The sequence below is a fragment of the Pleurodeles waltl genome, chromosome 3_1 (assembly GCF_031143425.1).
Source record: "Pleurodeles waltl isolate 20211129_DDA chromosome 3_1, aPleWal1.hap1.20221129, whole genome shotgun sequence".
NCBI lineage: Eukaryota > Metazoa > Chordata > Amphibia > Caudata > Salamandridae > Pleurodeles > Pleurodeles waltl.
In genome coordinates, this window is record NC_090440.1 from 555,903,820 (window position 1) to 555,918,649 (window position 14,830).

The following is a 14,830-nucleotide window of genomic DNA, read 5'->3' on the forward strand; positions in this document are numbered from 1 at the left end:
CAGGTTACCATGTCTGCATGGGCATCTGTGCGTGCACGTGGATCTGTCTGGTCAGCCAGAAGCTAGTTTACAAGGTTGTCTCTTTCTACATGCCAATTTTGAAGCTGTCAAAGGCCATAACCTAGGGTTCTAGCAACTGGAATGTATTATCGGCTTGTCATGCTCTTCATTAATCCATTAAGGTCTTTAAAGATAGTTTTTAGAGGTGCCTAAAAGAGTGATTCCTAGTATAGTGGGAAAGGGACAGAGCAAGTACATGATGGACAGGTGGAAGAGGGTCCCAACAGTGCCTTCCATTTGGCAAACGGTGTTGAGGGCAGTTGACTTAGTGTTTTTATCTGGTCCATCAATGTTTTAGAAGTTGCAATAAATTGTGAAGGGGTGGAGGTGTTTGGGAAAGTCAAAGAAGGCAGTTGTGTAGGTGGTTTTGTTGCAACAGTAGTTCATGATAGGCACAGGGGTGAGGCCTTTGTGGAGGGTTAAGATGTTTGCGCGTATCCACGGATGTGGAGGTACATGTCAGATGTGGTGTTGGGAATTCAGCAATGGTTGGAGGGATATGATCCTAGGCATGGGAGGAACTGGAAAGTAACTTCAAGAGAAGGACTGTGATGTTTGTTCAACTGAGTGGGGGGGCAACATCAATGTAGATGACAGGGAGGTAGGTTAGCTGAAAGTATAGGTGGCAGCAACAATTCCAGACAAGGCTCTGTGTGTGGAGCCTTCTCAGGGGCATATAATACCAAAGACCTAGTTCTGTTGGTGAATGGAGATGCCACTGAGTGCAGTCTTGGTGTGCAGGTGTTAGGAATCACTGATAGAAGTGGGCACAGCAATACATTACAATCTAAAGGTGCTGGTGGAACCAAAAAACAATGAAATGCATTGAAAATTAAAACAGTTCAGGAATGCAGTGGGGCATCAACCACCCAGCTTCGGGTAGGGGCAGTGGGAGTGAAGAAAAGAAGAGTGGGAATTAGGAATCACATACTGCTACAAAGGCATCAATCACTCTAACAAGAGGTCAGGGGACTGGCACAGGTCAGAGTTGTGAATTGGGGTGTACCAGTGCAAGAGAGACTCAACTTTGGGTAGGCTTTGTCCAACTTTGTGAATGTCCCTGCTCAGAGCGAGTTGTTCAAGCCTTAAGGACGGCTGTCCAACACCGCAAGGCATCATCGTCCAGGAATACTGGTGACTGCCAGGAAAGGCTATTCCAGACCACAGACAACTCCTTACCAGCTCCAAGCAGGCTGAGAGAGTTACAGGAAAGGCAGGCACTGTCCATGGGAGTAACTCCCTTGTGCGAATTACTGTGTCACAGCACCAGATATTAACCTTTTACCAAATAAAGCTTGAAGATGCTTACGGTTTTCCACCTGGGATGGTTGCCAGGTTGGCAGGCAGCCCTGGAGCCCTCATGGATGGGTGTGTCTCAAACCCCACCTAAAAAAAAACCAACCACAAAAGCACTGAAGAAAATCACAGGTGAAATGGGATTTCCAAGGGAAAAATCAACAACAAAAACACAAGGACGATGCATCTCTCATTAGAATTGTGCAGTGTTTGGGGGTATGTGTTGGAGGAGCAGCTGGCATAGGGACAGAAAATAACTTGTCCCCATAAAACCCTAAATCATTCAGAACAATTATTCACTAAGAACTATGTTTAAGAAACCATAGCATGCCGGGATCTATAGTTGGACTTTAATGTCCAGTATATTTTGAGAATTAAAAATATTTAAGAGTAATGGCACTAACAAACAACCAATGAGAACTTAATCATTGGCCTTCCATTTAAACCTGAAAGACTGGGCACCATTAACTAACACCAGTTTACTCCTATTGATAATATATAATATCCCTCCAGCACAACTCCGGGTCATAGCACATATTGCCCCACAGGCATAGACCCTCCTGTTGAACATGACGAGGCGCCTAGCTCAGATGGGTATAGAATCTCTTGTGGCACCATGTTATCAGAGCTACAAAAACCTGCCCATGGCACATATCGGATCATTAGGCACCATGCCTCGCCTCCAGCACAATGCAACTCTAGCTTTATGGTTCGTGCAGCCCTTTTGTACCACCATCATACAGCAACTCCAATGAATGTGGAAGTTCTTCAGATATATCAAAACTGTGTGGCTTTTTTAAGTGCTCTCTTTTCCACAAACTTCAGCTCTGAATCTTACCATTGAAGTCCGGCCGTACGCTGCAGCCATCTGAGGTGGGATGTTGTGGAGACCAGCATATGCCCCAGGACTTGCCAAGGCACCATTCATTTCGTGATGGCTCATGATGGCGAAAGGTGCCCCATAGGAGCCAGCGATGGACAGCGGCGTTCTCAGAGCAGAAGCTGTTAGATTGGAGGAGTGGGGAGAGGGTGGGACAGAAGGAGACCAAATTGAATCAGGACAGTCTGGTATTCATGTGAGATCTACTCCAGTACTACAAGCAATGCCATCTCCACCATATTAACCACAAAAATCAGTCAATCAGCAGGTCCGGTGCAGTACCTATAGGGTCCATGCTGCCTGGTTTCCCAGGAATGGCCCGCAGCCCTGGTGTGGTACTTGTGCCAGGGGTTGGTACATCACTCCTTGGTGTAGGTGTGTTAGACTTCAGCCCCGGGGTGGAAGACTTATCATTCTAGAGGAAAAGGAAAGATGGGGAGATCTGTTAAGAACTAGGAAAAAAAAAGGGTTGTTGTGGCAAACAAATGCATTTCAAGGTCCACGTCAGCACGAGTCACAGACAATAGTATTATAAATTCTACTTGTAGAGCACAGAAACATTTAGAGCAAGCACAAGCTACCTCCATTTAAGCTTTCTTTGTACACTGAGCAGATACAACAATCAACAATAGTACAAACTTCCATCAGACGACAGGCCAGGCACACAATAGGAGCAGTGGCACAAGCATCCACTACCACACAGAGCAGGTGTGACACAGGCAGCAGAAGTGCAAGTTTCCCTCACAGCTCAGATAGGAATAACATGGGTAGCTGCAGCACAAGCTTCCATCACCAGTGCACAAGTACAAAAGAGGCAGCAGCAGCTCCAGCCCAGTCACACAGAAGTCAGTCCACCAACATCTACAGGTTACAAAATTACTTTGACTTTACTCGTGGCAAGAGCACTTCTTCAGAGGCCATGATCTTTAGTATCCTCTGATCACTAAAGCATAAAGTAATCTCAGTATAGCTGAAGCCCCATTGCAACAGAAATAACCAGAGCTAGTTTGACATCTTCCCAGTGGAACTCAAAGTGTGCAAGCATAAACCGTATACGTCATGGTTCACAAAGTGCTGAAAGTTGTATATGGCACCAGACAGCTGAAATGGCTTCGCAAATAGAGACAAAGGTGACTAAACGTGCACCTGAGTGCATATTTTGCCCACCAGGCTAATCTTTCTCATCATAGTTTTTTTTTTTTTTTTTTTTTAGTTATTATTGAGTTGCTAGTGATCTCTAGTAGAAGACAACTGTGTGGAGCTCACGGCAAGTGAAAAACTACTACCTGTTGAACTCCACCCACTGTTACCAAGCACTGCGCTGTGGACATCTTAGCCCACCAGCGGGGTACAGCCTGATAGTTTTATAACTTTGTTCCAGACATGTGCACATCTACTCACCAGCCACTGCTTATGGAATGCACTGCCGTTCTTTCAACCAACAGAATTCAGGTCAGAGGGTACCTGCACCCACCCAAGTTATGAAGTCAACAGGCAGTCATTCTGTACACAATACCCCACAAAGAAGAGCATAGATTGAGGCGATGTTCCTTGCCTTCTCTGTAGATTTAATAACAGAGAGCAAATACTGCAAGTTGAGATATCTCTTGACTGAAAGGCTATGGAAGTCTAAAGTCCAATGATTCTGGAGAAGATCCAGATGCTGATCATAGAGGGCTAGAACAACAATCTTCCTAACTGGTCCACAGGGTAAACACGCACCATTAGCTTTTTTGAGTCACTGCAAAGACATATGTAGATTTAGTTTTCCAGGCATAGCCGTCCCAACCAATTCAAACTTTGTGCTTGGTGCCAATCATAATGTGTTGTATTTTGATGGCATACTTATCAGATTTGGAGAACAGGAAAATGTTACTTTCCCTGAAAACTTTGGTTTGTAGCCATTCAGCGTTGGACTCAGACGCTTGCAAGCTGTTTTACTTTAAAGAAGTCTTTTGGGTCACAAGGTGTGTTGTGACTTCTCCCTTGGTCCACAATACTCAGGCACAGACTCAGTCGTCAACTGTTTTACAGTGGGTGAGAACGCATACTGAGTGACAAGTGACTGTAGCATGGTGCACTATGTCTATTGTGCAGCGTCAACTGGGTAATAAAAGATCTGAAATCATCACAAGCGCACAGAGAGGAGGGTGGCTGCATTTGAATCTACAACTAGGAACAGATGCTTTCAGGGTAACATTTTCCGTTTATAGCATGTGTGGCTGTAGATCCACATGTTTTACACAGACTGTAAAGCAGTGCCTTCTATAAGCAGTGGCTAGTGAGTAGTGCAAATGTCTGGAACAAAGTCATTAAAACTGTCAGACTACCATAGCCTGCTGGTGGGCTAAGATGTCCACACAGCAGTGCTTAGTAAAAGTGTGTGAAGTCACCAGGTGGTAGTTTTGCAGAGGTTAGCTAGTAGAATATTCCCCCAAGAAATCCATGGTTGTTCCCTTGTGGACTGAGTGTGCCTTGGTGGTCGGGGGGCTAAAACAGGTAAAAGTCTTTGCTTTATGGTAGCAAGCTTGAATGCACTTGATTATCAATCTTCTTGCCATACCTGCCTTAGAGATATGATGACCCTAGTGAAGTTTTTCAAAGGTTACACATAGCTGGTCAGACTTGCGAAAGGGCTTGGTCCTGTCAATGTAGTACATAGGAGCCCTTTTTACATGAAGCATGTGTAGGGCTCTTTCTGCTAGCTACTCTGGTTACAGAAAGAAGACTCGGAAGCTCCATAGTCTGATTGAGGTGAAAAGGTTACAACACCTTGGTAAGAATCTTGAGGGTTTGTCCTTAGAATAACCTTATCCTGGTTGAAGTCACTGTTTACAGGTTAGATACTGCTGGATTTCAGGTTTGAACCCAGAAATGTGAAGCTGGGCATGTCCTCTGAGGACACTGGTGTTAATGGTGTCTACACCATCGAGTCAGCAACAAATGTTGGTGTTTGAGATGATCCTGCCCTCATACTATCTCCTCCTGTCTCTTTCTGTACTCATCCAGAATGTGTTTGCCTCCCCCTATCACCTGTTATACCTGGTGTGGAGTCCTAGAGAATTCGCTATAAGCCAACTCCTTTGCCACTCGAGCCAAGTTTTGTACTCTCTCTATTGGGCAACATCTTCTGTGGCCTAGGCATAGGCTCGCTTACAAGTGGTGTGAACCACCAAGGAATCCGGGGGGCCTGACCGCTGATGTAGATAGGGTTGCTGGATGAGGGTTTCTATGGTTTCCCTACATTAGCCTTTACGGACTAATTTTTTCTGGGGCACATTTAAGCCTGCCTTTAAGCATAGGCAAAAAGTTGACAGTGCATTAAGATTTGGAAATTCTCTCTACCAGGAAGTCCTTTTCCTCCTGAACAACATGCATGCCCTCTTTGAGGTGCCTAGCAGCCCTCTAGGTGACCTCATGGTAGGCTGTTGAGCTATCCGCCCATGGATGGCATAACTCGTTAGTGGTCCATGTCAGGCTCATCCAATGGGTCAATATTACAGTCTTTCCAGTGTTCATCAGTTGACCTTATGTCTAAGGGCTGATCATATGGGTCGATGGATGGAGTTGTAGGAACTGCTGGTGTCAGAAAAGTATGTAGGAGCCCCTCAGGTGACTCTAGTGGAGGCAGAGGTGGTGGTGTGTGTTTGAGTGTGGTAGAAGAGGTGGAGGAGTTGGTGGAAGAGGTAGAGGAGGAAGAGGAGGAGGTGAACATATGGGAGAGGGAGTGTGCCCTCTTTGGCTCTGTAGGATTGTGCCTCCAACTCTTTGGGGACTACAGGGCTTTCTGCAACACCTTCAGTGGAATCTTACATGCAGACTTCGGGTGGGAGAGTGGTTGCTCTACACCCTTGGATCAAGTATGGCTTCATAGCCGGTGAGGCTTGATACTTTTCTTAGTCGAATGAAGCCTTCGGTCAATGCTGACCGGAGCCCCAAAGACCGCGGAGACCCTGGAAGCAGCAGTTTCTTTTTGTCTGTTCACCTGCTCTGTTCCCAGCTCTCACAGGAGCAGCCCTGTACTTTGGCATGGGATGTTTTCACGGTTTGGTTGTGGGGCTCTTGGAGATTGGTGTACTTATGACACCCGGCATTTTCTTGGTTTGTGGGACAGTGGCCTTCAGTGTCTGTTTGGTTTCCTGCTATCCCCTGCACTAAGATCACTCGAACATACAGTCTCTGGGATAGGTATTAGATGGGGAGCAAAGATTTCTGGTGGACTTGTACCATTGCTTTACTCAGTGCGGAAGGAATGTTCTCCTCCAAAAATGTCTGGAATTTCAGAGACTTAGTTGGTGTTTTTGCAGTGTGTCCAGAGCCTCTCTCCGTTTTACCTTAAGGTCTTTTATGAGTGGAAAGCAAGCCAGGTGATGTCACTGTCACTTGTGGGGAGGGGGCGAGTGGTACAGACTGCAAATGTCATGGTGTTCCCATCAAGGATACTTTGAATTCCAACGGGACAATATTGGAAGGGTGTTTGTTCCACCAACCACTTCCTCTGTGTATTCTCCGGTGTCAATGGAGGACATGTGGTCGCTTAAGTGTGCAGGAAGGCCCTTGCAATGCGGGCATCAAATGTTAGTCAGCAGCCCTTCAAAAGTATCCGGTTATAGAAGAGAGATGCAGAGTCACAGAAACGCCAACAGCATTCCGAATCGTCCGTGTCAAAACTGAACCATCTAGTTCATGAAAATGTGTAAGGACCACAACTAACTGAGCAATCTTGGTGTACGTCCGAACCCAATGGCAGAAAAACACAATCAAAGACCAAATCATTGCCCGTGTGCAGTATGGAACAAGGGAAGACTCACTTCACATCTTGTGATGCAAAACACTTCTTTGAAGAAAAACAACCTAGAAATGTCCGAGCACCACACTAGAAGGCAAAAGTATGCAGAGCATGTGTGCACAGACACATGCTACGAGCCTTTCAGTTAGCCTCAAGATACAGCACTAAATGAGTCCCAATTTGGCAGCCCCAACCGACAGACTCTCTGGAACCTAGAGCCAAGGAACATTCAGCAGTGTCAAGCAAACGTGGATGTTGTAAGACTGGTCTCTAGAATGCATGCCTGCAATAGGGTCATTTTAAATGAGACTGCACTATAGTTCAGTAATCACAACAAAATTTCTTCCCCATCCATCAGTGCCAACTGATCTGACATCTCGTTGTTAAGAAGTATTGTGAAGTACACTGCACAGTTAAATCGAATACCATTTCTCCAGTGTTTGTGGGTCTCAGTTTTCAATAACAGATTGCGACCACGCACATATTATGCACCACCTCCATTCCAGAAATCTCATTCCAGTATCTCTCAGTCCTACTCAAATGCTGACATGACCATGGACCATCAGAACGCTTGGAAGCGGTCCTGATGAGGCCCAGTGGTGCAAGCTTTCCTCAAACATGGAGCAGCAGCAAGGACTAGTGCAGGTAGCACAACAAACCCACATACATTAAAGTGGTGCTGCGCTACATACATCCTTTGCTTTTTAAAAAGCTCTTCAAACTGCATTCCCGCCGTTTCCAGGAAATGCAAAATACATGTTACTATTGCCTAAAGTAACAGTATGCAATTTATAGACCTCAGAAGAATGGGAGGTAGAGTTTGAGTTGCCAGGATCTGCACCTCTGAAATGACAGGTGCACCTCTGATCTGCACATCACTTCACTACACAGTTGCAAATGTTTTATTTGCCGACCTACATTTCTGACTTCTGCAACACAAAATCCCAACTCAACTATGATCAGGTACATTTCTACCACTGGGCATTCAGCTAAGTGGTCTCCTGAAGCGAACAATGATGAAAACAGTGACTGCTTCCTTTAAAGATGACTCAAAGTGAAAGAGCAGCAGCCACCACCGACAATTGGACACGGCCCACACAAGCTATCCCAGCATGGTATCCTATCAAGCCAATCACCGCCATGTTACGTCATTGTGAACCATGTTACATCACTGTGAACCGGAACATAAACAATCTATGGTGTGCCCATGCCCACATGGCTCAGACAATGACATCTGTGGCACAGAGGAGTAGCACCGTTTGGCTAAGCTAACCCCTAGCCCTGGGCAGACTCTCTTTGCTCGTGCACTAAAGCTACCAGGATTCTCGGTTATTACTCCATTGTGTCCCGTGCCATGATGCACTTGCACTGCGCTTTACTCCCCTTCCACAATAGAGTGATTGGTGCCAAGCACATCTGTTAATTGCAATGATGTATCTGAGCACCTTTGATGTAATTCCCTATTCCCCCTCATCAGTGTTGATATACTGCCATTAACGTGCACCCCACCTGAAACATCATACCACAATCTGACACTACAACGTAACTTGTTCCCAAATTAGCATCTCTTGCTGCAGTGTCACTCCCGCTAAGACTACAATCTTTTTCCTCCTCAGTGACTCTCCACATCAGCCAATCATGATTCTCATCACCTAACAGCTGTATACACCAGTATTACAAAAAACACTGTCACTCACTCTAGACCAGAGGTCTTCAAACTGGGGGGCGGGCCCCCCTAGGGGAGGCCCCAAGTGATCCCAAGTGGGGCGTCAGACACTGGCCAAAAGAAGCATTATACAGATAACAGGCCTTTGTTTTATTCAGAAGCCTGCTATTACATTTAAAAAAAAGGTAACAGTACATAACTACAATGTTTAAATAGGTCTAGACATATTTAAACATTGCCATCTGTATAAAATAATTGTGAAAAATTCTGAGGGGGGGGGGGGGGGGGCAAAGATTTTTATTTTTCAACTGGCGGGGCGTGGCTTTAAAAAGATTGAGGACCACTGCTCTAGACTCTGAAGCATCAGAACAAATTCACCTCCCCCCCATGCTTCAACACTGAACAGACCCTCTACTCTATAAACAAACCCACCTCTGAGACAGTCTCCTGTGGCCTATGAAACGTACGTTCCATCTGCAAGAAATAAATTTTTTAAAAAAAAACATTTTAACAACTATTTGAAATTGCACTTACCTGCCCACATGTCAGAGACCTTAGAGACCTGGAGTGATCACAAAATTACAAGTACGCCAGCCCCCCCCTTTCCTCCCCTCGCCCCACATAATATCCTCTCCTCCCACCATCCTGCTCCACAGGTGCATATCACATCGCTGACATATTCCAATCACAAATATTACATATACCAAACTTCACGCCATAGTTATCTCACACCTTGTTCCCCACACAGGAGTACCCTTAAGAGACCATAACTAATTTCTCTTTGGTTGTGCACTCATCAACCCTCACTCTAGCGCCGCCTAGCCGGGTGGGAACTCCCAATAATTTCTTTTTTTCTGTTCCATTCTGCCCAGTCATTGACTCATGTCCCTATTCACCAATAGGTGCCCTCAGCTATGCAAGTAGAGATTATTTTGTACAACTGAAAACCTTCAGGTATATCCTCCAGCCTTCCAGTTTTCATACAGACCCCAGAGCAGAGTTTCCTAATGCACAGATTACTTAGCGGTAATGTCATTACTCTGGGTCCAGACGTTCCTGTTCCGATCATTACAAATGAGGCATTCAAGCCTCATTTTATAATGAGGAAACGGGGAGGGGAGGAAAAGGTAATGTGTGTTCTGCACACCCTTGAGTGGGTCTGTGACTGCATACAAAATAAAATAGAAGCAGATTAGTAAAGTGTAAGTACATAATGCAAAATTAAAAATGTTAAAACAATAAGGGCCATATGTACCAAAAAAAATTCCCATAGACACAGAATGGGTAAAAAAACCCTTTGATACATCTGGCCCTAAATTTCGAAGGAATTTCGTAAGAGGCTAAAAATTAAGTCGTCATTGTTGCTTCATCTGTGGGAGCAACGCGAGTAGAGTAAACGGAACCTAGTTTGGATAAATTGTGTCCTCAACTGAAGCATTGGCATGGGTGAACAGAGAGCATCATAGGAGCAAGAACACAGTGATATGCTCGAGGTTAGCATATCGTTTCATTTATTTCCAAGACATGACGTTTCAAAACGCTCCAAATTTCCTCTTGAAAAATTTCACATTTTGTATATTTGTGAATGAGATATATTTCAAAATGTGTTGATTTGTTCGAGGTACACTTGCTTCCGTATTTTTGCGTAGTTTTTAAAGGGTCAAATCATAGCAATTCCTTTGGCTGGGATCCTCGGCCTCCAATAGTCATTCAGTGGGGCTAAGTACCGCTGCCCGAGAGTCACCCAAGTCAGTCACGTTAAAATCGTCTCTCCCCTCGAACATCAGCCACAGCGCACGCCCTGTATCAAGTCCTTCAGTCTCACATTACAACCACTATATTGAACCTTTCTGGAGCTGGTCTTGCGCAATATTGTTATTTGAAGCAACAAAATGAGAAACACTCAATGCTGCTTGCCGCCCATGTATGCTTATTTCACAGTTTCTCTGAATTCATCAGTCACACACTCATGCTCTCCACTTGAAAAACGGCGACCCTAAATGATCAAACCACTCACTCAAATAGCTGTTTTAAAAGTGGACACTTAGTGCAATTTTCACAGTTCCTGGGGGAGGTAAAATATTGTTATTTTTAGCAGGTAAGTAAATCACTTACAGGTCACAGTTTTGGGTCCAATGTAGCCCACCGTTGGGGGTTCAGAGCAACCCCAAAGTTACCACACCAGCAGCTCAGGGCCGGTCAGGTGCAGAGGTCAAAGAGGTGCCCAAAACTGTGACCTGTAAGTGATTTACTTACCTGCTAAAAATAACAATATTTTACCTCCCCCAGGAACTGTGAAAATTGCACTGTGTCCACTTTTAAAACAGCTATTTTGTTTTATGTGAAAAGTATATATGCTACTGTAATTATTCAAAGTTCCTAAAGTACTTACCTGCAATACCTTTCAAATGAGATATTACATGTAGAATTTGAACCTGTGGTTCTTAAAATAAACTAAGAAAATATATTTTTCTATAACAAAACCTATTGGCTGGATTTGTCTCTGAGTGTGTGTTCCTCATTTATTGCCTGTGTGTAGGTACAACAAATGCTTAACACTACTCCTTTGATAAGCCTACTGCTCAACCACACTACCACACAATAGAGCATTAGTATTATCTCTTTTTGCCACTATCTTACCTCTAAGGGGAACCCTTGGACTCTGTGCATACTATTCCTTACTTTGAAATAGTGCATACAGAGCCAACTTCCTACATTGGTGGCAGCGGTGGGATACAAGACTTTGCATTTGCTGGACTACTCAGCCAATACCTGATCACACGACAAATTCCAAAAATTGTCATTAGAAATTGATTTTTTGCAATTTGAAATTTTTCTAAATTCTTTAAAGTCCTGCTAGGGCCTTGTGTTAGTCCCGGTTAGCATTGCTTTTAGAGTTTAAAAGTTTGGTAAAAGTTTGAATTAGATTCTAGAACTAGTTTTAGATTCTTAAAGTATTCCAACTTTTAGAAGCATAATGTCTAGTACAGAGATGAATGTGGTGGAACTCGACACCACACCTTACCTCCATCTTAAGATGAGGGAGCCAAGGTCACTCTGTAAAATAAAGAAAATAGTAATGGGCCCCAGACCTTCCAAACTACAGCTCCAGGAGCTGTTGGCAGAGTTTGAAAAGGCCAACCCCTCTGAGGATGGCAACTCAGAGGATGATGATAGTGACTTGGAGGGTGATTCTCCCCTACCAGTCCTATCTAGGGAGGACAGGGCCTCTCAAGCCCTGACTCCAAGCATAATAGTCAGAGATGCTGGCTCCCTCACAGGAGGGACCAACCTCTCTGAAATCACTGAGGATAACTCCAGTGAAGAGGACATCCAGTTAGCCAGGATGGCCAAAAGATTGGCTTTGGAAAGACAGATCCTAGCCATAGAAAGGGAAAGACAAGAGATGGGCCTAGGACCCATCAATGGTGGCAGCAACATAAATAGGGTCAGAGATTCTCCTGACATGTTGAAAATCCCTAAAGGGATTGTAACTAAATATGAAGATGGTGATGACATCACCAAATGGTTCACAGCTTTTGAGAGGGCTTGTGTAACCAGAAAAGTGAACAAATCTCACTGGGGTGCTCTCCTTTGGGAAATGTTCACAGGAAAGTGTAGGGATAGACTCCTCACACTCTCTGGAAAAGATGCAGAATCTTATGACCTCATGAAGGGTACCCTGATTGAGGGGTTTGGATTCTCCACTGAGGAGTATAGGATTAGATTCAGGGGGGCTCAAAAATCCTCGAACCAGACCTGGGTTGACTTTGTAGACTACTCAGTAAAAACACTAGATGGTTGGATTCAAGGCAGTGGTGTAAGTAATTATGATGGGCTGTACAATTTATTTGTGAAAGAACACCGATTAAGTAATTGTTTCAATGAAACTGCATCAGCATCTGGTGGACCTAGGACCAATTTCTCCCCAAGAATTGGGAAAGAAGGCGGACCATTGGGTCAAGACTAGGGTGTCCAAAACTTCCACAGGGGGTGACCAAAAGAAAGGGGTCACAAAACCTCCCCAAGGGAAGGGTGGTGAGACAGCCAAAAACAAAAATAGTAAAGAGTCTTCTCCAGGCCCCCAAAAACCTACACAGGAGGGTGGGCCCAGAGCTTCTTCACAAAACAATTCTGGGTACAAGGGTAAAAACTTTGATCCCAAAAAGGCCTGGTGTCGTAGCTGTAGTCAGTCTGGACACCAAACTGGAGACAAGGCCTGTCCCAAGAAAAATACCACTTCAAACTCCACTCCAGCTAACACTGGAATGGCTACTCTCCAAGTGGGATCAACAGTGTGCCCAGAGCAAATCAGGTGTCACACTGAAGCTACATTAGTCTCTGAGGGTGGGGTGGATTTAGCCACACTGGCTGCCTGGCCCCCTAACATGCAAAAATACAGGCAGCAGCTCTTAATTAATGGGACAAGTGTAGAGGGCCTGAGGGATACAGGTGCCAGTGTCACTATGGTGACAGAGAAACTGGTTTCCCCTGGCCAATACCTGACTGGACAAACCTATCCAGTCACCAATGCTGACAATCAAACTAAAGTACATCCCATGGCAATGGTAACTTTAGAGTGGGGAGGGGTCAATGGCCTGAAACAGGTAGTGGTCTCCTCAAATATCCCAGTAGACTGTTTGCTTGGAAATGACCTGGAGTCCTCAGCATGGGCTGAGGTAGAACTGAAAACCCATGCAGCCATGCTGGGTATCCCTGAACTGGTGTGTGTCAAAACAAGGGCACAGTGCAAGGCACAGGGTGAAAAAGTAGAGCTGGAGTCTGGGAGAAAGGCCCAGCCTACCAAGAGAAAAGGAAAGTCAGCTGGGAAACCAGCTGCAACACAACAAGAAAAAGAGAGCCTCTCTTCTCAGGAAGAAGTTCTGCCCTCTGAGGGAACTGAGCCTATGGAGTTGGAACCTTACCAGGTTGAGCTCTTGGGCCCAGGGGGACCCTCAAGGGAAGAGTTGTGTAAGGGGCAAGAAACCTGTCCCTCTCTTGAAGGTCTTAGGCAGCAAGCTGCTGAAGAGTCCAAAGGCAAGAAAAATGGAACACATAGGGTCTATTGGGAAGATGGACTCCTGTACACTGAGGCAAGAGATCCCAAACCTGGTGCCACTAGGAGAGTGGTAGTGCCTCAGGCGTTCAGAGAGTTTATTCTGACCTTAGCCCATGATATTCCCCTTGCTGGGCATTCGGGACAAACCAAGACGTGGGAGAGGTTAGTCAACCACTTCTACTGGCCCAACATGTCCCAGAAGGTTAAGGAGTTTTGCATCTCCTGTACCACCTGTCAAGCCAGTGGTAAGACAGGTGGACATCCAAAGGCCCCCCTCATTCCACTTCCAGTGGTGGGGGTCCCCTTTGAAAGAGTGGGTGTGGGGACATAGTGGGTCCACTTGAACCTCCCACAGCCTCAGGAAATATGTACATCCTAGTAGTAGTGGATCATGCTACTAGGTATCCTGAAGCTATTCCCCTTAGGTCGACTACTGCCCCTGCAGTAGCCAAGGCCGTCATTGGTATCTTTACCAGAGTGTGCTTCCCTAAGGAGGTGGTGTCTGACAGAGGTACCAACTTCATGTCAGCATACCTGAAACACATGTGGAATGAGTGTGGAGTGACTTATAAATTCACTACACCATATCATCCACAAACTAATGGCCTTGTTGAGAGATTCAACAAGACATTAAAGGGCATGATCATGGGGCTCCCAGAAAAACTCAAAAGGAGATGGGATGTCCTCTTGCCATGCCTGCTTTTCGCTTACAGAGAGGTGCCTCAGAAGGGAGTAGGATTCTCACCCTTTGAACTTCTGTTTGGCCACCCTGTAAGGGGACCACTAGCTCTTGTGAAAGAAGGCTGGGAGAGACCTCTTCATGAGCCTAAACAAGACATAGTGGACTATGTACTTGGCCTTCGCTCAAGGATGGCAGAGTACATGGAAAAGGCAAGTAAAAACCTTGAGGCCAGCCAACAGCTCCAGAAGTTTTGGTATGACCAGAGGCTGCACTGGTTGAATTTCAACCAGGGCAGAAAGTCTGGGTTTTGGAGCCTGTGGCTCCCAGGGCACTTCAGGACAAATGGAGTGGCCCTTACCCAGTGCTAGAGAGGAAGAGTCAGGTCACCAACTGGTGGA

The 14,830-nt window shown here is 45.4% G+C and overlaps 1 protein-coding gene across 7 annotated transcripts in view; it reads right to left on the reverse strand.

The window, feature by feature from the left end:
• TLE3 (TLE family member 3, transcriptional corepressor) overlaps window positions 1-14,830 on the reverse strand; it is a 103,353-nt gene that overhangs the window by 12,022 nt on the left and 76,501 nt on the right. For 4 of the 7 annotated variants that reach the window (XM_069222945.1, XM_069222943.1, XM_069222944.1 and 1 more), the window contains 3 exons: window positions 2,519-2,651; window positions 2,195-2,358; window positions 1,370-1,446 (listed from right to left, as the gene is read on the reverse strand). In XM_069222945.1, coding sequence (XP_069079046.1) covers window positions 1,370-1,446; window positions 2,195-2,358; window positions 2,519-2,651 — 374 coding nt within the window. Of the gene's footprint in view, window positions 1-1,369; window positions 1,447-2,194; window positions 2,359-2,518; window positions 2,652-9,123; window positions 9,166-14,830 lie in introns of all 7 variants that reach the window. The other 3 variants (XM_069222942.1, XM_069222940.1, XM_069222939.1) reach the window with 1 other exon arrangement.